Raw genomic sequence first — 21,174 nt, forward strand, 5'->3', positions numbered from 1 at the left:
TTAGCAGAATTGTCATTTTAACATGTTTAGCTATAAAGGTTGGGCAGAGGTGGTCAGGAGACAAGTAAGGTGGCTAACTGCTGTTGACAGTACTGAATTGAAGTCCCATCCTATGTTTTAGCCCTTCATTCTCCCACAGATTTTAAGTGACTGGTCTCATCTACAAAAAAAAGGAGGCACATCTAATGGGAAAACCTCTGTTGCCTCCTTGGCTCAAAGACTCAAAGCCCAGTCTCTCCTCATCTTCCCTCAAGGCCGTGTGATCTCACTAGTATATTAATCTATGGCCTGCTGAAAATCTGGTGGTATCATAAAACACAAACTGCTACAAAATTCTGTACCAGGCTGCTGTGGGAACCAGAGGGATTATGAAGCAGCATCTCACTGCTCATTTCCATGTTGTGCTGGTCAATACTGTTCTAGAGCAAGGAAGCAAAGTTGGCAGAGGAGGACAGTATGTTATACATACATAATTCAGACTCATAATTCCCTATGGCCACCATATGCCTTGGTTGTGCTCTTCCTTCTCTTGCAAAGGGGAAGAGAAATGGCTTTTTGTGTCTGACAAGGCTGTATCCAGGAGGTGTCATCTGGCTGGTAAGGGTAGGCTTTCTCTGTCTCTCGGTAGGTATCCTCTCCCTCCACTGCTAGGTTTGAGTATCTACCAGTCCCTATATTACAAAGACAAACCTCAGTGAAAAGGTGTACCTTTCCTGAGGGCTTGTTCTTTTGCACAGGTGTGTATCATAGTACAGTAAAAGTGTCCCCTCCCTGGCTGAGCCCCTTCTTACAGCAAACCATTTAAGCCGCTAATGCTTCTCTGGGGCAGGGCTGCTTACCCAGCAACATGGAGATTATATATCAAAGGTGCGTGAATACAGTCCTGCAATCCCTTCTGCAAACAGGCTTAGAAAGAAGTGTATTCACTGGGGAAGGTGATGCCTGGATTGCAGCAAGCAAAATCTTTTTTTCCTTTGCCCTATGAAAATCCACTTCTAGTTGAGTGCAAAGAAAACAGAGGAGTGGGGGGAAAAAAAAATAAAATTCCTGCCCACAGCTTCCATTGTGCCATCTACAAAGTGTTTGGGTTTTCATTTCCATTAATGTGGGCCCATCCCCTGGCCCTCTGCCAGCCTCCTGCCGAGGCCTCTCTCAGAGGAGGGGCAGAGCCACACGGCTGACGGGTGCTAGCACCTTGGCAAGGGAAGGAGGATTCTTTTCCTGGTGTCTTTTAATCTCTCCTGAAGGGTGATTTCAATAGTCTTTGGTCTGTAGGGGATCGCAAGCTCCCCAGAGCCCTTCAGCGAGGGCAGTTTCAGGCAAAGGAGCTTTCGGTCAGGATGCCTGCCTTCTTTGTGGTCTCACAAAGCCCGTAGCCTCCCTTGAGGAACGGGGGTAGGGATTAGAGCAGCTTGTTTGGGTTGGGGCAGCACTGATGAGTTTGTCGGGCCGGAGTAGAATCCGCAGCGTAACTCCAGTGTCAATGTTGATGCGTGAATCCTTTCAGTGTTATTTACTGACTCTCTCAAGTAATTCTTGTGCCTTAGAGACCTCACTGGGCATTCTGCAAATGCAGAAACAAGTTAAGCTTTAGCTGCTTATTCTTTTAATTGAGCCTATGAAAGGGAGCAGGCTGGGGCACTTCACTGGACCTCCTGACACTCTGTGTTGCAGTGCCAGGCTTTCCTGTTCATTTGCAGGAGAGGGAAGACCAGAACTGAAAGAAGTGGGCAAGTCTGTTCTGGTCTAAATGGGTTCTGATTTTTAGACACTCATTGCCACGTTTTTGGTGACTGCTGCCAGCGTGAGGCAGGTGGCTCCCCGGTCACTCCTTCAAGAGCAAGGTGCCAGAGCCAGAAACCAGATTTGTGTCCCCACAGGGAGTACAGAGCCAAAGTGTAGCACCCAGGTCTCCTGATAAACAAGAGCATTTCTCACTGCACTATTAATATAGATCACCGAGTGAGGTTTTTTTTCATCCTGGTGTATGGCACTGCACGGGCCATGGTAGTCAATTCCTGTCATATTGGCTGATCACACCCTCCCACAACCCCTGTACAAGGTGGAATTTTTTACAGAATTAGGAAGGAGGACTTTTCTAAGAGCCCCATCTCTTTCTGGGCTCTTCCTGAGGTGCCAGTGTCCTTTCAGAGAATGTAAGGATGATCAACCAGCTGTTCCAGTCTGAACTACATGTCCTTCACCCTGAACAGGATTTCAAATGTGAAAAGGAGCATGCTAAACCTTATGCTGAGAGAGGGTACACGATTACTGGCCCAGCCTTTTTCACTTTCATCCAGGCAGCAAGCAACACTAGAGCGCAGTCCATCCACACTTACTCCTGTAGACCTAATGTGCACCAGAGTCAGGCCTGACTTTCCTGAATTGCAAGGAAAGCAATAGTCTTACGTCTGTGGAGTGTTTTGATCCCCAAGCTCAGTGCACCACAAGAAAGGCAGGTGGCACAGAAGTATACATCTCCCTGGGTGGTATAGCCCATGCTTCAGGCTGTGGCACAAACAACATACCTATTGCTCTGATAGGATCTGGGAGCGGTGACTATATAGGGCAATCAGCAGAGGCCTGAAGTTGACAGACTGTCATCTCCCTGACAGTCAATACGCGGTAGTATTGTATAGTGAATGGTAACTGCCAATCCCTAGAGCTCTTCAAGTTCTCTGGGAGGCGAGGCTACTGAGAGTGGAGTGCCTCCCAGTGCTCAGCTACAGCCTGTGTGAAGGACACAATATGGATCATCATTCTTTAGCTGTCTATGATCCTCAACATGCAGCATCCATTTCTCTAACAGGTATAAGGAAGAGTCTTCTCTGTCTTGCAGGGCAGATTTTGGATGCTGCTATGGTGTGAGTGCTTTTCTTTAAGAATGAATAGCCTAACTCTGCTCTGATACTTTCCTTTGTCTTTTCCCAGGGGCTTTGCCAGATAAAGGAGACTTGTTTCTGGACCCTGCCATGGATCAGGAACTTGAGAAATTGTAAGTGGAGTTGCCTAAAGTAGGAGGTAAAGCAACAGATTAAAGGTAGCATGCTAAGGAAGACTTTACTAAAGTACTATCCCTATTCTTTTGCTCTACTCTACAACAGCAGAGGAGCTAGCAGAGAGGGCCTGTTTCTTTGAGGTACCTTGGTGCAGCTAACAAAATCCTTAGAAAAGGCTTCAGAAACAGAGGGGAAAGTGTGCCTCAAAGAGGGATCCAGAGGAAGCAGCAATCTCTAACGCACAGGGAGATTTTTGTTTGGATGGTGAAAGCTAGGAGTGCTGGAGGACACAGGCTCAGCCCAGAAGAAAGATCTGTTTAAACAGGAAGAAAGATGAGCCTAGTAGGTACTAACGCAAGGTGTTCACCCTCTGTGCTATCTTTCCAACCCTGTGCTCATTGTGAATAAGCCTTCCTCCCACATTCATTCCAAAACTGCTACAGTAAAGACTGTGGATGACAAGTTAGACTGCCTAGCCCTTGTCTCTTCTCTTTCAGGGTAGCTCAGGTTTCAGGGCTTTCCATCTCCGGCTCCAGCGGGGATGCAGCTAATTTGCCTGTCCGTAACTCACCCAGGATTCACTCTCCGTGGAAACCTCTACACCACCGGCGAAAAATGGATGCTGAGAGTGAAGGCTCCAATGAAGAGACAGACTCCTCTGAAAACTGAAGGTTGTGAGGATGGGCACCATTCCCATCTTAGGTTTCTCCAGAATGTGCTGGAGGACCAGCACCTCCTCCCAGAGCATCTGCTCTGACGGTGGGTTCTGTCTGCGTCACCAGTGTGTGTGTGTGTGGCTTTGCCAATCCCCATTGCCAGGGCCCCCCGTCTCTTCCCAGGAAGAACTCTGCCATTTTCCTAGCTCCAAATTCGTGCAGGAATAGCTCCTCTACATTTCCAGTTGCAGAGTTACGCTACCCTCTGCTGGCAGGCAGGACAAACCAGCAGACACTAGCTCTGCCTCCCCTTAGAAAAAGCCGGCCACTCTCACCAGGACTCTGCCTCACAGCTAGGCAGGTGCTGGAGCAGTGGGAGTACGAGTGCAGGCCTCTTGCCAGTCTTGTCTTGTGTAACTGTGTTCAGACTAGACAATGGAGTGGTTAAATCGCCAGCAGCAGCTCTGCACTCATGCTCCATTATCATTACTCCCAGTAAAGCTGCACCTGCATGTGATCAAAGGAAGAGAAATTCCTGAAGTTCATAGAAAAGAAGGGCTTAGGTATTGCCATGCCACCTGTTTCTGCTTCCTCCTCTATCTGTCCAAGACTTACCAAAGCAAATATAGTAAATAAGCTAGATGATTGCAGTAAGTACTGCATGGTGCTGTCTGGTTCCTCTGCTGTTCCGAATTTCCATCTGTGAGGCCTCCCACTGCCTCCAACAGCGTAGTAAGGTCATTTGGAAAAGCAAGCTTCAGAGGGGTTGGAGGAGAGAGAAAAAGTCTTTAAATTCCTTGGCCACAGCTGGTGTGGCTTGTAAACATATAGAACATCTGCTAGGGTTAGGTGGGCAGAAGCAAGCAGTTATCAAATAAGTCCCAAGTATTTTTTTGTAAATACTGGTATTGTTGTATCATCAGTGTAGCCCTTACAACTACAAAAAGAAGTAGCGTCTCATTGTGTTAATAACTAACTTAGTAGTTTGGTCTCCGCAGCCCTGAACATTGTGAAGCCCAGCTCCTGTGCCTCAGCTTGCATAGACTAGTTATTTCATGAGGCACTTCAGTTTCTCTTGCGCCTCCTGTTCCTAAAATGCTGCAGCGTGGGCTACCAAGAGCTGGTAACCCAAAGCTTATAGCAGCCCTAAGCCAAGTGGATTCAACATGTGCTGGAGCTATTTTAAGACTAATCCTGTAACTACCACTGAGTGGAAGTAGCGAGGGGGGTTATTTATTTATTGCAAGTTACTTTATTTATTAACATGCTCGCTAACTGCGCTTCCCCTCCTGCCCCTCAGCAAGTGACTGTGACAGGCTGGCAATAAAGCACGTTGTGTAAGGCCACCGCTGCTTCTGGCCTCTTCTGGGCTGCCCGGGGTCCTGGGTGAGTGGTACCAGGGTGGGGGGAATGGACAGATGGACACACAGGTACAGGAGCACTCTCGTGCCACCCCACCAGGTCACCTCTCCTGCCTGGGCACAGCCCCACCATGCTCACCTGGCTCCGCCACAGGTACCATCACGGTGCAACCACCCCAGGGACCAGGGTCAAAGCACCAGGAAAGCCTGACCCTCACCTCCCTCCTGCCCCCACCGCAGCTGCCTGGGGCAGCAAAACATCCATGTAGAGCAGCAGAGCAAACCTTCCCCTCCTGCCCACAGCCCCAGCTGCTGGAGACCGTGCAAGCCTGTTGACCCCAGATAGAGGGCTGGCGACAGAACTTCTGAACAGCCACAGCCTCTTTTTGCTAATAATTAGTGTGTAACAACCCCCTTTCCCCTCCCCCTGCTCCTTTTCTTACTACTCAGTCCTCAACACCATAGTCCAAGGAAGAGAAAAAACATGCTCTCGTTAAAACCAGAGTCGGGAGCAGAGAGCCAAGTTGAACAGGACTAAAATGACAGTCCTCACTCATTGCTGCACTTCAGAAGTCCACGTCATGGTGAAGTCAGAGGCTCAGGACTTTGACCTCGGTCGAAAGCTGAGCAGCAAAATAACCAGGGATCCAGTAAATATCTTTACAGTACTTCTTTACCTGTGCCTTTTTTGCTGATGATGCAGTTAGAAGCTAAAAAAATAATCTTTGCTTTGTTTGATTTTTTTTCTTGCATCAATGTATGCTGGTTTACAAGACAGTAAAAAGGATTATCCCATGGTAAAAGTCAGACCCTGCAAATACAGAGGACTCCACGCTACCATGGATTGGGAGCACTGAGCAGAACAAAAAAAAAAAAAAGTCACGTCCGTGGGAACCAGGTAACACGGTGTTCAGAAAAATAGCATTCCCCTTTCTTCTGTCACTTGGTGAGCTAAGGTATGGGCCAAGGAGGACAGGAGCACTGATGAGGGCAGCTGAGAAGTTTCTGTCATATCTTTTACAGCAGTGAGGTTACACCTGTAAGAAGGCCTGTCTCCACTGGCTAGTAGATAGCAGTGGGTATGAGGGCACATTGAATTTTAATAGAGTGGAATCCAGAGATATTTGGAAAGCATCCTGGGCACAGCCATATCTTGACCCCCTCTGCTTACCTTCTCCCCTCCCCACCCACCCCAGACAAACTAAGACAATCCTGCAGAGTTTATTCCAGGCAAAGGTGGTATCAGTGCCTCTTGCTCGCTTCCCTTTGAGCTGCAGTCTCTGGGTCATCAATATGAGCCATAACGATCCTGGGGAGGAAACACAGCAAGACACAGTGCTACAACACTTCATGCAAACTCCAGAGACAGATAACAAGGTCTTGGGGTGTTTGGGATTGGAACGCAGTGCAAGGTTACCTAGGCAGGATACCATGCAAAGGCATGGCCTTAACTTTTTAAATTCTACCTGGGATTTACAGTAAAAGGCATATCTGACATAACAATGTGTCCTGTCCAGAGAATAAGGTTGGCCAAGTAAGAGTTCACTGGCCACCTGGAATTGCTCAGCTACTGTAGTGTAGTCATCAGTTACAAAAGACAGGTCTCTACCTGGGACTTTCTGTATAATTTAAGACGACATCGATAATTCCAGCAGAAGCCAGGACATGGTGAAAGTCCCTGAGCATGACAATAGCCTGTCAGGAGGTGCCATAGTGTAATCTCACCTGGAGGGAGTTCATCACCCCATTGGCTAGGACAGCCATCTTTCCAGCAACTGATTTCACTCCTTGCTTGAACTGTGCAATGTCAGCTGCAGGCAGGACATTTCCAATCGACACACCACCTAAGAAAACCAGCAGGAGTTAGCCCAGAGTCCCCCAGCTCCAGAGAGTACCCTGACCCCTCCCCTCCAGTCTAGGTCCTTCAAAGCTGTCCCCTTCCGCAACCCACTGAGTGCTAACAAACCTGAGTGCACATTGTCAGCCTCTCCAAACAGGTCTGCAGAGCTGATGGCACTGCTGCCTGAGAGCTGCTGCAGTCGGGATCTGGCTTCATACTGCAGCAGAAAACAAAACAGAAAGGTTATAAAGAAAGGGAATAGAGTAGGACCTGAGCAAACAGGAGGAGATGAAGCCAGAGCTGTACCAGCTTAAGCATTGCAGAATGCATCTACCTCAGCATCTGCCTCCCGCCCAAAGAACATATCTGAAGAGATAGCTTTAGCCCCAGCAAACTTCTGCCGAGCTTCATTGGATTCCACAACAGATGTCCTGTTCTCTGTCTCCCGCCTACTGGTGGGTCTGAGGAAACAAAAGAGGAGACATCTCAGTTTAAGCTCACCAACATAGTAAAGAAACAGACTTCTCAGACCCCATCTGATCAAAGGAAAGCAACAAATCCTCCTGTGCTAGCTACCATCAGAGTTCTCCTCTCCCCACCTCAGGACAGACAGCACTTGATGATCACAAAGGCTGTATCAAACTTATGGATACGACAGGGAAAGAACTGCCCAAGCCTCTTTCACTCAAGGCCTTTTTTCTTGGACTTGTCCATGCAAGTTATCTTCTGTACCACAAACAAAGCTCCTGTTGTAACACAGCAGCATCTCTCCCCACAGCTCCTAGACTTATCCCTTTGTCCCACGCACATGGAAGGTGCAATAGCAGTGGCAGGCACTTTACCTCTCTGAAATTGGCCGAATACTGGAAATGGTCACCTCAGGTTCCTCCTCTTTGTCCATACCCCATGAAGAGTCCGTTTCCCATCGTGAGCCAAATGCATCTTCGAATGAAAAGGGATTATATTTGTACCTAGGCACCAAAAATAGGTCATTTAGGCCGGACATGAAATTCAGGAATAAGCCAAAGACTACACTGAATCTAAGTCTTACTTTGGGGGTCCAGATGTGAAGCTTCCGGTATCTTCAAACAGGTCCAACTGGGAGCGGGAAGATTTTGCAGCCAGTGGCGTCTCCTGCTCAATTACTTGCATCTCAGACATCACCGAGTGTGAAACAGAACTAGCACAACAAACAGACAATCAGGGCTGATGGGTCTGATGGCATCCAGCCCCTACAACCAGTCCACCTCAAAACTCCATCTGGCAAACTCAAAACAGGCAGGGCATGTGCCACAAGTCTCAAGGGAAAGTTGTAGGATGCCAGCTCCCTTCACCACTTATATAGCTTATCCTGACTCCCTCAGAAGTCTTGAGCCACCTTCTTAAGGGATGCATTCTGCGGGGGACATCTGTCATGCAGCAGGGTTCTAGGGCTAGACACTGACAGGCCCCACGCATCTTTGGAAAAGCTCAAATGAGAACCAGAACCTCTAAACAGAGTGTACATTCCTTCTGGGGCCTGAAGCATTTTTAGACATAGTCCAGAAAATGAGCACTTTAGATTAGCTCCTTATCTGTTACAAGAACAGCAAGCTACTGACTTCAGGAAACTCTTCCAGAGCAGGGCGCTTCCAAGGCACCTGTCTGTCCTATGCCATCCACAGGAAAGTACCTTCTGGACACCAAGCCCATGCCCAGCCTCTCCGCTTGTTCACGCTTCTTCCCTTCAAGGTTCTGAAGTTTCTTCTCTTCCTTCTTCCGATCAAGCTGCAGTTCCTGATAAGCCAGTCGCATTGAGGTGACTCTAAAGGGAAGAGCTATGGTGGGTTCTAGCTCATTACCCTCCCTCCTGCCCCCAGCCCATGCTGTGGAGAGGCAAGGGGGACAGTAACCCTGACAACCCATCAAAACACTCATTTCCACAACAGCTCCGTCAAAAATCCTTGCATAAGCCACTGTTTGTCTTCCCATCTCACCTCCACCGGGATTCAATTCTTTTTTGGCTAACCATGATTTCCTTAGCATAAGCATTGCGCCCCACCTGACAGAACGCCCCATCCAGTTCAGCCTTTGCCTTTTTCAGTCCCATCCAAAGGTCAACAGAAACAAAAAATACTCCCTTATCTGCTCCTTAAACTCTTCCAGGAATACTAATTTGAATAAAATATGGCAGTATAACTTGTGCCCTGCTGTAAGGGCCATACTGGCTTATAGCTAATGCTCATCCCATCGTGCAGCATGTTCTGTACTCACATTAGATGGTCCTAGGGTGAACAGCATTAACCTCATATTACTTCTTCATATGTAAGCAAGGTATTCAGCCCACACAGGGCACTTACATGGACTCCTCAGCTTGTTTCCTGGACTCCACTGCCTGCTGCTCCCTCAGCTGCTCTGCCACCTGGGCTTGCCGCTCAATCTCACTGAAGCTCTGGCTGCTCACTTTCTGGGCTCCAAGACCCTTTTTTGCACCCAACTTGAAAAACAAAAACAAGAAATTGTGACTTCTTCACCCTACATTGTTCATCATAGAAGAAAACCAGAATTCTGCTCCTTGCTGGACTGATCAGGCCTTCCATCTCCTGTGTAGTCACAACCTACAGACCCAATAGAGCTCGCAACAGAGTATGGAAGAACACCCAAGAGTTAACCCACCAGTGGCCAGTGCTAAGAGATCAGCCACAGACACTTCAGACCATGACGAGTAGTGGTCCAAAACCTAATTGGTTTTGTCCATTAATATACAAGCTATCTTTCAAAATAAGGAGAGATATAATCACAGCTCTCCCTTCTCCGAATGGATCTCTCTGTACGCAGCTTTGTTAAGGGCAGAAAGCAAGGGCCAGGGAAAGGAAAGCAGTAATGTGAGACATGCTCTACCTCTTCTCCATAAAAGAAATGCTCAGACATACCCCTTTCTTGGCAGCTCCTGGCTTCTTCTTTCCAATGAGGGAGGATTTAAGTTCTGCAAGAGGAGAGAAGCAGCAAATAAGCAGAAGCGAATCATGAAGCCCAAATTAGTTAGCAGCCCACACAAACATCCACCACAGTCCAGCTGCTATAGAGTCCAGGGCACACCATGCAGCTTCACATCAGAAGCCTGGGTGACTTCACCCAGCCAAGAAAGATGCACTTAAAAGCTCCACAATTGCAGGCCGGTGGCCTAGAGAAGCACATCCATGGCTAGAAAAACTTGTAAGTGAATTAAGACCTTTGAAAAGCTCCTCCAACTGTCATGCAGTTGGTGACCCTATCCCATAGGGATCAGGGTAGCTAGAGAAAGACTAGATTTATTTCATACATAAATCCAAGAAAATGCAGCTTCAGAGCCACATGGAGGTCAGTGCCTCACCAATGCCATAGGGACAAAGAAGCAAGAACCCTAAAGTCATGTTTACACGAACAGACCAACAACAAAATGGACCTAAAGTGCAGCAAGCTGTAAAAGCAACAGGTTCCCTAACACCAGGAACCTGTCACTCTGAGGGCATGAAGCATGCTACACTTGTAAAACCAGCCAAGGTCCAGCCAAGCAGCAGATGCCTGGGGAAACATGTAAGAACAAAGCAGAGAGGGACTGCCCAGGATATTTTCCCAGCTTCCAACATGAAGCTCCAAAATCTCTTATTGCCCTTGTTGGGCTTCCCTTCCACAGAAGTGTCTCCTTACTTTCTACAAACACATGACTTTTGTGAACCCATACTTTAGATAATTCTTGGCAGCCTTTCCTGTATCTTTTCTAGTCTTACCATAAGTTTATAAAATAGGGGGGGTCAAAACATTCACACTATCTAAGACTGTTTTCAGCTCACTGTTCCTAACACTTGATTTGAGGTTGTTTGGGTTTTTTTTTTTTAGTACTGTCAGGAAACAGTTAAAAAAATGTCAATAAGATCCCTTTCCAGATATGGAATAGCTGGTGTAGATCCCAATATCATACATGTAAGCTTTGGCTCATTCTCTCCCTCCAAGCACAGGAAGCTAAAGTTAAGAGTTCAAGGCAGAATCACAGAAGGGGCAGGCAGAGTTGTCACAAGCAGCCAGCGCAGGCCAGCTGTTAGCCAGTTACCTCTGGCAGGAGCAGGCCCTTGTGTTGATAGATACATGGACATGTCTGAGGAAGAGACATAAAACATGGGGAATGAACAGGCACTTAAGGACACAGGCTTTCCACCCAGGATGAACCCACTGTGAGCTAGGAGCGCACTCTCAATAAGGCGCTCCAGCTAGATGTTCTGTGTGCAGCCACGATGGTAATGGCAGGGGAGAATCAGATACAAATCACTGTTACTCTGGAAGCTAAAAAAGTGCTTTGCCTCCAAAGCTTCTGGGGGAAAAAACACACCTCACCAAACAAGAAAAACCCAAAAACAAACACCACAGTCTCATGGCCTTGATCAGCCAAGTTCTAGATATGCAAATGCTGAATTTTGTCCAAAGCTCAAAAAAACCCAAAAAAACAAACAACCTAGGCTTTTGGGAAGGCAACAGCTTTGAACTTGATCATCCAAAGGAGGACAAAACTTCCAGTAATCTGTGGCTTAGTTTTGAGGTTCAGGGAGATACTCAGTACTGGATACTAAAGGAAGATAAGCTCCTTTAGATGTTCTGGAAATTGGCTCATCAGTTCCGGCTCCATTGAGCTTACTACTGAACTGTAGGTGTACAAGCAAGACTGATCTGAGAGACAGCAAAGAGTCTCACTTACCTAGAGGAGCTTTAGGAGATGTGCTCAACAAGTCAATGGAGGGGCCCTGGCTGGAATCTGTGGGCACAAAAACAGAAGAGAACATTCAGCACGGAGATCCTCAAGCCCTTTCTTTTCAGTGCTCACAGTTCCACCACACCTCTTTTACCTCGTCTGCCTCCACCCCAAACAAGCTAAGTTACAGTTTGAAACATACAATTTCCCAAGCACAACAACTTATGTCTGCACAGAGCAAGTTATTCCTTCTGCAGTGTTCTTGACACATTAAAAGAAAACAAACACTCTGCAGGGGAATACACATAGCCATTTCAAATTACAGCTGTGCCTGCAGATTCTTGGTTTCCCTGTTGTTCACCCAAGAAACAGTTTTTTGCTTTATATTCATTGATCATTTACAGACCCAGAAAATTCAAGGGATAGAAAAAAGTCTTTAAACAGACAATTACGGCTGGAAGCAAGGAAATAGAGCAGCTAAACCCCAATACAGTTTTGCGTGCATTTCAGGAAAAGTGGGAGAACTGATCACAAACAGAGCAGTGTTTTTAGAAGTCTCCACTAATTTAACTAAACATCACAGAGCTTCCACTCATTCAAGCCTGACACAAAGGAAAAGCTCAGCCCTTCCAACTGTGGTACAGAAGTGTATGCTCCTGGAAAGGAAGTCAGGTTTTTGGGAAAATTATTCAGCAGGGAACTCACTTGACAGTTCAGTGCCTTCTGATGACTTTGCTGTTTTTTCCACCTCTGGGGAAGACTGTGCAGGATTCTGGCTGGCATCTGCTACATCCCAGGTACCGGAAGACTGCAAAGAAATGCTCATTCCAGTGATTTGCAGAAGATGAATGAACCCCACAATCCTAAACTTACTTCAGGTTTAGTGACCTGTATTCAGTTTTAGGCCAAAGCAAATGTGTTCCAAACTCCAGATTAAGCCTTCACTGAAGGTAACATATGGACAAGCCCACATTCTGTTAGCAGGGACAAAAATTAAAGGAAAAAAAAAAGCTAAGCTGAATCGAAGGCCAGGAGAAAGGACAGCATTGCTTAACAGTAGCATCAGAACCGGCTACTGTGAGGATTTACCAGATTAAGGAGATGAGTTTAAGTCTGAGAGAAAGTGTGAATGAGTTTCCCTGGAAAAAAAAAAAAATCTGGGCTTCCACTGTCTTTACTGCCACACAGCCAATTCTCACATTGCTCTCTTCACTTGAGAAAGTCTGCCTAGCATTGTGCAAACAGGTGCCCAAATTCACTTTACCAGGGTCTGTGCACTGAAAAGATGACTAAATCCTAAGTTCAAACTAATAGCCAATTCTCGCTTTAACTGTACAAAAAGACTACGCATTAACACAGTACACAAAGCATCTTCCAGGGAGTAGCCAGTAGCTCTGAACATTCCTTGAAGAGAAAGATCGTCTTGAAAACAGAGGACATAGATATTACAGGCCCCATGAGGGATTGTTTAGATCTGTGATCATGACTGAATCTCAGTTCTTCCATGTTACTCCTAAAAATGTATAGAATTTAAGAGTCTTTCCAAACTAAGTGGGACTGCTCCTGACTGCACAGCTGGCTATTTGAGAGATGTTCAGGCTGTCTGGTTTAGACAGTTCTTCTCACCTGCGTGTGCTCCATGAAGAAATCAGCATCACTCTTGTCAGGGGAGTGCCCAGGGGCTCCACTCAGTCCATCTATAAGCAGCTGAAGAGAGGAGAGAGAAAAAAGAAGGTATCCTGCAAGACTCAGCATCCAGCACTACCCATCTAACAGTACAGAGCTGCTCAGACTTACATCAGTGCCATACTTGGCCATGGCAGCACTTGCCAGCTGCCGGATCTTCTCCCTGTACATCTGGGCAGCTCGACTATTATACTTAGCGTTGGCATCTGTGGTAGTACAGCCATGTTGGCGGAAAAAAGCAGTCTGAAAAGAGGAGAATCTCTTTTCAGAATTCTGAAATTCAGTCTCCTGACTACTAGATCATACTCAAGCAAGCATTAGACATAAACTCAACAGAAAAAAGAAGCTTCCCAGAGACAGGGGATGAAATACTGAGCACAGAGCATGAACAAACTATTCATCAATGAGCTTTCTCCAAGAAGCCTCACTCCAGGCCCCACAGGCCTAAGAAAACCATCCCTGTCCCACACAGGAGGATGCTTCTGAGTCACAATGCTGAGCATGAGCTTCCAAACTGATCTGTGGTACTAACTCCTTTCCTTTAAGAGGACCATGCCTCTCATTTAAATGAGATGTAAGGAAATGACAGATCTACACATCAGAAAACAATGCATTCAAAGGTCATAGTCAGACTTCCAAGCACACCTGACAAAAACCTCTCCTCATTACAGATTCCAGGTGAGGCTGGTATCCAGAAAGCCACACAGAGGAAAGGGACAAGGAACAGAGGATGTAGATTAGCAAAATGGAAAGCAAGCAAAATGCCTACAGAGGCTCCTCACCGCGTTGGCATTGCTGCCCACTTGCATACACCTCAGCTGAAACCAGTTCCAGTTAGAATCCAACTCTGTGGACCTGTGTGAGAACCAATTTTTTCTATTAATAATGTGCAAGTACACCAAATGCAAAAGCAAGGTCTAAGCTAGAACGATCAGATATCCCACTACTATCCCAAAGTACAGGAGACAAAAGGGGAAAGAACATCTTGGTAACTTCTTTGCTCCCGAAATAAATTAATTTGAACTTTTAAAGTGAGGAAAAACCCCAGAGTTTCAGCTTCACACCAAGTAACAGTGTCCAAACTTAGAGGACCTCTGACCTGTATTGCTTAAGAGGGTGGAGCTTGAGCTGGGAAAGCACAGCCAACAACTTTCCTTCTACATGTGATCTCAAAACGAGAGACTCATATTCAGTCCATCCCACAGATTAGGCCAGAACACATGACAAAGCAACTGAGAAAACAACCAAGTAAAGCTAGGTGACGGAGTATGTCTCATACCGGTTACTCAACTTATCTCTCAGTAAGTAAAGGTCACAGTTCTGTTACTTAAAATGCTAACTTTTAAAAGTACTGAAAATAAGATCAATAGGCTGAAAATCCGACACCATCTTCCTCACTAAGTTAATGCAGAAAAGATAGAATAACAGTCCTCTTTTTGCCTTACGGAGCATTACAAGAAAGGTTTCCATGTTGCTTTTCTACCGGCAAGATTTACAAGCCAAACTCTCAGCTTCTACAACTGAGAGTCCAGACAGCGTTTCTGCGAGGTCAGCAAAAGTAACGTGTGGATGTTCCACTGAGGTGCTTCGGAAACTCCATCTTGAAAGGGCTGAGTGACTTACAACCCCCAGCGAGCACGCCACATACAGCCCGCGGCGACCACTCTGCCATAACGCTTCTCTCTAGCCGAGCCCCTGCGTGTTCCCACACCAGGCAGGCAGAGCGGCCCCAGGCCTGCCCGGCGGCCGCCGGCGCCCCCCGCCACGCACGCTCCCCGTCCCCACGCACCTGATGAAGCTGAGGTGCACGCCCAGGGACCGGTGGACGCCGGAGCAGTCGATGCACAGGAAGACCCCGTAGGTGATGCTGGCCCAGCTCGGGTTCTTGGCGCCGCAGTCGAAGCACGACTAAAGCGAAGGCAGAGGGATGGCCGGGCTGAGGCGGCGGCGGCGGCGGCTCTACCGCTCCTCTACCCCGCGCCGCAACCCTCCAGCCCCGTGCCTCGGCCACTCTCCCCGGGCCCTCCCCGCGTCCCGGCGCTCAGCGGGGCCTGGCCCGAGCCCAGGCCGCGGCCACAGGGAAGCAGCCCGGCTCGGAAGGGCGACAAACCGCCCGGCGTCGCCCTGTTACCTTGTTCGCCGGCGCTGCCCGGAGCCGCTTGAAGAGAGTCTGGATCTCCGTCTTGCTCGGCTCCGCCGCCATGATCTCTCCTTCCCAGACACCACCGCGGCGACGGGTGCCAGCCGGGCCCAATCGGCGCCGGGGCCGGGCCGCAGTTACGGGTGCCGCCTCAGCCCACGCCAGCGCGCGGAGGGGTCCCCGCGGCGGTCCGCCCCCACCTGCCCCGTCGCCATGACAGCGCGGGCGCGGGGCCGCTCCACCATTCACTGCCTCAGCCGGCGGGGCCGGGAGTCCCCACCGTCCCCGGGCTCCGGGGGAGCGTTTCGGGTCAGGGCCCCTCCTCGGCGCCCTGCGCTAGGCCCGCCAGCACCCCCTCCGCTACTCCGGCCCCGCCGCTTGTCGGGTTTCACGGCCCCGTCCTCTGCAAACCGCTTCCCGAGTCTAAACGTGAACGCGGACGTTTCCCCGCCGGAGCCCCCCGTCAGCTCTGGGTGGTCACCGTGTCCTCTCAGCCCCCTCAGGGCGCAGTCAGCGTTCCTGACTGACTCATGGCGGGCAGGGAGGGGGTCTATGGAGCAGCAGGGAGGCAATGCCCGCCTTGAGTCAGCCGCTACCTGAGCAGAAGCTCTGATGAGCGCCCACAGGCGTCACCTGTTGCAGCAGCTGGACCTCGGGCCACCGGGCCTGGTACACGAGCACAAGCGAACAAACCTGGAAATGGTTTAGTCAGCGGGAGACTGCTCAAGAGCAGCACTGCCTAACCCTGTGCAGGAGTAAAGGTAGCGTGAGGCAGGAATCAAGGTAGGGAAGTTGTTACTTCAGACCAAAGATGGTGTCGGGGCCTTGAAGTGCTGTATTACCTGCCTGGAAACAGGAGGGAATGGACTAGAAGGTCATTCAGTTATAATGCAAGAAAAAAAGGGAAAAGTATGGATATTCTTTGAACTAAAAGTCAATGGCGTATAGCCCATTTCATGGTTTAGACAAAAAAAAAAGTGACTGCAGAGCAATGAGAGGTTCAGAAGGGCAACAACAACAAAAGCTAATCAGTAGTATGGTATTACTGAGATGGAATAGATTGGGATTTCCTTACTTCCAAAAGGAGATTGGTCTGTAGTACCAGCTTGTTACTAAAAGAAACAGCTAAATGCACTAATATCTGGACAAGAGAACTTTCAGTTTAAATTTAAAGGCTTTCCTTTCACTTGTTTCCACATTTTCTGCAGAAATGTAAGGTGGACTGTGGAATTCATTGCAATGGGAACCTAGGACCCGTGATCTTAGTGAGATCCATAAAGTCTTGGGACATACAGATGCAAGACTGAGTTGTTGGGCAAAGAAACCCTGCAGAAAACCCACTCCAGGTTTAACAGGAGTATGAAGTCTTGTGTTCTGGGAATTAGCAAAGCTCTAACTACATGGTCAGAGCGAGACCTGATATGGGAGCCATATTGCCCTAAGTAAGATGAGAGGCTTCTGGCTAACACATCTGATTTGAGCTACTCTGAGATGAGCTTCTGAACTGGGTAGTGAAGCCTGATCCAGCCTGCCAGGGCTCATTCTTGGCAGCAGCCTTGTCTTAAGTAGCCCCTGGTGTCTGTTGCTCTTACGCTGCTACCTCAATTGTGCCTATATGCCCATTTCTGGGATTACACAAACAGTATTGGGGAATCAGTTCAGGTAAAAGTAACCGATAGCTTTTTCCTCACAGCTATTTTTAAACCAGTTGAGTTCCCTGATGACATTCGTAGTGCAGCTGTCCTGGCAGTCATACCAGGAGAGATGATGTCAGGGTGCAGCAAGGGCTGGCTGCACCCTAGGAGGAGGAGAGCTGTGAGGGAGGTGTCCTACAGCCAGCAGTCCTGAGGTCTCATCAACCATGGCCTGTTCCCAGAGTACCTGAGCAAGGATAGCCGGGCAAGCCCAGGGTAGTGGCCAGGATTGACCAATAATGCAGCCAGGCAAGCTCATGGTGATGAGGTAGTCTGCAGTCAAGCTGGGAAGTCAATCTGCAGGTCAGGATCAGGCCCAGTGATTACCAGACTCATCTGTGGTGACAAGGCAAGGCTGAGGTCAAGCTGGTAAGACAGCCTACAGGTCAGGATCAACAAGGCACAGCCAGAGACCACTACTCCTCCAGTTTAGCTTAGGCCAGGACTGGTAGCTCTGGAATGAGTTTAAATGAAAACACACCCATCCCCACACCCGTGGGCAGGGGGTGTGGGTAAAGGCCCCATGTGAAGCTGCTCGGGACTATTAAGGCCTTTTAGTACACTCAGGGCCCTGACAGCTGAAGCTATGACAGAAGGATGGGAAAGGGAGTGCATGGTGGTAGGGTGGAGGCTGTGTAAGCTGCATCCTGTTGCGTAGAGGAGCAAGTTCAAGCGATGAGTGTGCGCTGGGAGTGGTGGTGTTCATGTTGGCTTGAGCAGTCGCAACCTGAGTTGCTTGCTCCTGCCTTGTTGCCATCTGTTGTGCAGTGCTGCTCCGCTCCTCTGCTGGCTTTGTTCTCACTAGGTCTGTGTTTGGCTGTGTGATGGCGATGTCATGCGGGGGTTAGGAGGGACAGGGTCTGTTCATGTTGGCATTACCCCAACTGGGGCTTGTGAGAGAGATATGGCATGTGCCCAGGAGAAGCCAAGGCAGCCTCAGAGGCTAATAGGTCAGTGTCACGCTTTGTCTCCGCCTGGCGTGTGCTAGGAGACATGGGGAGATACAGTGCAGGCTCCTTTCCTCTGTGGAGGTTGCACAGTTTTTGTTCACTGCACTGTGTCTTAGGACAGCTTGCTACAGCAGGGTTACTCGAGCTTCTCTACCTCAGCTGGGTCCCTTGCAGGCCTTCCAGCCCATGCTGATTGCTCCAAGTCCTGGCAAGGCTGCTGATCCTGTCCATCAGTTTTACATAAAAGCAGCAGGAAGAGCATGCTGCTGGTCTGAGAAATAGTCAGCTTCTTTTTGTTGTCTTTGTCAGTACAGGAAAGACCTCCTGCTGCTGACTGTTCCCTGCGAGCGCCTGCTGTCACTGCACAGTTCTTGCTGTTTCCTGCATCTGTTTCTTTTGCATCTCATGTGCTTTGGTGCTGAATTTCTGAGCTCCAAGCTGTCAGCCTGCTCTTTGGCCCTCAGCTTCCCTGTCCATCTACATCACATCTGCCTCTTTCCTCCTGACTGCTGTGACACCAGCCCCTGAGCCTGATGTAGCCTCCTAATCAGAGATCACCTTTCTGTTATGTACCTTTGTCAGTAAAAGATAGTCCCCAGCATCATCCAAGAGAGCAAAGAAAAGCAAAGGACAGTGACCAGGCTTGTTCTTGGAGTCTGCCATACCACTGGGGATACGTTTTCAGTACAGAAGTCTTCTTGTCTGAGGGCATGAGGTTACCGTGAAAGAGAGCTGGAGAGGCTCGGGAGTGAAGTGCTGTGATGGGGATAAAACCCACCCTGCACTTGCAGGTATGCGCCAAAGGGAAGAGAAAGTGCTTCTCTGGGAATCTGTCCAGAAGCAGGGTGGCAGAGGAGAAGAAGGACCTTGCTGTCTTCTCACTGCCCAGCAAAGAATGTGGGTGAAATGACTGTGCAGGAGAGAGATGAGGTGGCTGGGTCCTGCTCTCCTACTCAGACCCATTGGCCTCTCATGCTTTTGCTGAAGGAGAAGATTTGGGAAGGGGGCCAGGAAATTCAGTAAACTACCTGAAAAATAACTGAGTGTTAGTTTCCTATGGATCACAGCATCAGTGGTGGGGTACCAGAAATCTACAGTCATGTCTTGGGGAGAGGAGCAATTCCTAACACAAATCTATTTATTTTTTTTTCTTTCTTACCAAGCACTTTACAGACACTAACTAATTCGCATGATTTCTCCTGGGGATGGTCAGTAACCCTGGGAGAGAGCTCTGCTCAGTATTTCGTGGAGGCCTGGCTGTTTTCAGTAATAGAAAGAGCAGAGCAAGCATAGCCACAGATAGAGGAGAGGAGGAAAGGAGAATCAAAGAGAAAGCATTCTCCTTCTCACTAGAACAAGGCATGGGTTCTCAACAGGTATGTCCCTTCCTGCAGCGTGTAAGAAGATGCTCCCAATTCCCCATGGTTTCAGGGTTCACATAGAAAACTTCTTTGGGTTGGGTTAGGTTTCTGTCGGGTCAGCAAGCTGCCCTGGGTTCCCGTAAGGCCATATATTTGCTAGGATTGATGCAAGGGAAGCAGCCAGCTGAGGGTCATGGGTGACCAGCCTGCCAGTGTGCTGAATTGAATGTAATTAGTAGCTGCCTTCCTAGGAAAAAGTAAAGCATTGAGGCAAGCAGTAACATCACATACTGACTCCATGCGATGCTTCCAGCAAGATCTAAGATAAGGAACTAATACACCATGTGTAGAGTGAATATTTTGTTCAGGTTTACAACTTACACAATTTTACTGCAGTCTTACAAGTGGTGTGGTCTGAAGAAAAGCCATCAAAGGTAGAAGGAACACACAAATTAAGGAACACAACGGATGGGTAACTTGAAAGATACTGAGGAGCACAGTCATGGCTGGCTTGATCCAATTTGGGGTTGTGTTGCAGCCAAAAGGCTGGTCCTGCTGCACATACTGTCCCTTGCACCCGCTCTGGCAAGTGGCAGCCTTGGGCTGCGTTGTGTCCCTAGCCCCGCTCAAATGCTGATTGTCATTGCATTGCTGAGCTTATCTCCTCCTGCTCGTGTGATTGCTGAAGCAAGTAAGGGAAGGGCTTAGGAAGGTTTGAAAGGGGGAAGAGGGGACTATCCCTTTCAGTTGTGCCAGCCGATGTTGCTGGGCTGCCAGGCAAAACTGCTGGGGTTTGATGGAAAGGGTAACTGGAGTGTGGGACCAGGGAAGGAGCACGCTGCTCCCAATTGCTCCTGAGTAGTTAAGTGAGTGTGTGTAAACATGTATGTCTTCAGGCTTTTCTTTTGTAACTCCATTTCCAATATTATAATCAAATATTTATTTTCAAAAGTCATGTAGCATCACCTCTGACCAGCCTGGCAGGTGTTCGGGACTTGGGAGGCTTTGGGATACCCCAAAGCAGGGGTGAGCTAGCATATGTGCCCTGGGGCTTCCAGGATCTGAGGACATGTTTTAAACCCTGCTGTAATGGTCAGTTTGGAGATGTTAAGGTGTTCCTGCCAGGAGCAGGCTGTTTGGCAGGTGACTATCACTCAGTGGTGTATAGCTTCAAGTCATGCTCATCGCACCATATGGAAGCAAGGTGGAGAGACTGGGCAGTGAGCAGGCCCTAAGCTACCTCACCTTCCTTTGAAGGCAGTCCACAGCACAGGCACTAACTTGCTTGAAGTCAGAGCTGGCAGGGCTGTCCTCCTCTGAGACATGACCCTTCCAAATTTTCCAGTGGACGTGTAATCTCTCTTCCCTGCAGGATCACCCCACTCTCCAGAGTTTTCTAAACTGAATCCCTCTAGTACAGGGACTAGTAGCCTGCAGCTCCTACGGTAAGCGTGGGGAGCATGCCTAAAGCAGAAGACAGTGACCCTTGAAAGCAGGGCAGGCAGGGCTAATGAAAAGACAAGGTAAACAAGGAAAGATGAGAAAGCCGTTGGTTTACTATGAAGCTCTTTTGAGAATGTACAGTTATCACAGAGCGCAAGCACCACTGTCAAACAGGTTATTGTGAGGGATTTGGATGGAGAGGGAGTAGGTAGCTGTGCTTCAGCTCTGCAGGTGGCCACAATGTGTAGAGGGGATGCAGGGCCACTGGTGGGACAAACATCCATAGGATTGTGGGTGTAGCATTCCTTAGGAACTGTGTGGCACCTGTGCGGATGAGAGAAA

At 48.6% G+C, this 21,174-nt stretch overlaps 2 protein-coding genes across 4 annotated transcripts in view; one reads left to right on the forward strand and one right to left on the reverse strand.

Moving 5' to 3' along the window:
- Positions 1-4,083, forward strand: part of CSTPP1 (centriolar satellite-associated tubulin polyglutamylase complex regulator 1) — an 81,647-nt gene extending 77,564 nt beyond the window's left edge. The window contains exons 8-9 of the mRNA XM_063332779.1: positions 2,932-2,995; positions 3,497-4,083. Coding sequence (XP_063188849.1) covers positions 2,932-2,995; positions 3,497-3,668 — 236 coding nt within the window. The 3' untranslated portion in view covers positions 3,669-4,083. The remainder of the gene's footprint in view (positions 1-2,931; positions 2,996-3,496) is intronic.
- Positions 4,084-5,487: 1,404 nt separating this feature from the next.
- ARFGAP2 (ADP ribosylation factor GTPase activating protein 2) lies at positions 5,488-15,854 on the reverse strand. Of its 3 annotated transcripts, XM_063332776.1 has the most exons (17): positions 15,376-15,846; positions 15,034-15,152; positions 14,027-14,099; positions 13,356-13,487; positions 13,185-13,265; positions 12,264-12,366; positions 11,565-11,621; positions 10,926-10,970; positions 9,769-9,821; positions 9,196-9,332; positions 8,529-8,660; positions 7,908-8,036; positions 7,699-7,827; positions 7,191-7,317; positions 6,983-7,073; positions 6,742-6,860; positions 5,488-6,325 (listed from the first exon to the last, which is right to left on the reverse strand). In XM_063332776.1, exons 1-17 carry the CDS (start codon positions 15,445-15,447, stop codon positions 6,305-6,307), a joined length of 1,620 nt encoding a protein of 539 aa, XP_063188846.1. In that variant the 5' UTR covers positions 15,448-15,846; the 3' UTR covers positions 5,488-6,304. The 3 variants fall into 3 exon arrangements, with proteins under 3 accessions (XP_063188846.1, XP_063188848.1, XP_063188847.1); XM_063332778.1 differs by lacking the exon at positions 13,356-13,487 and having other exon boundaries at positions 15,376-15,854; XM_063332777.1 differs by lacking the exon at positions 10,926-10,970 and having other exon boundaries at positions 15,376-15,839.
- Between the last annotated feature and the right edge of the window lie 5,320 nt (positions 15,855-21,174).

The sequence above is a fragment of the Chroicocephalus ridibundus genome, chromosome 4 (genome assembly GCF_963924245.1).
Source record: "Chroicocephalus ridibundus chromosome 4, bChrRid1.1, whole genome shotgun sequence".
NCBI lineage: Eukaryota > Metazoa > Chordata > Aves > Charadriiformes > Laridae > Chroicocephalus > Chroicocephalus ridibundus.

Excerpts from the sequence above, each read along its gene's own strand:
- ARFGAP2 (XM_063332776.1), bottom strand. The coding sequence starts at position 15,447 with ATGGCGGCGGAGCCGAGCAAGACGGAGATCCAGACTCTCTTCAAGCGG. Across the intron at positions 7,318-7,698 it reads ATTCGGCCAATTTCAGAGAG|ACCCACCAGTAGGCGGGAGA; the intron begins GTAAAGTGCCTG and ends TTGTTTCCTCAG. Across the intron at positions 6,861-6,982 it reads GGCTGACAATGTGCACTCAG|GTGGTGTGTCGATTGGAAAT; the intron begins GTTTGTTAGCAC and ends TGGTTTTCTTAG.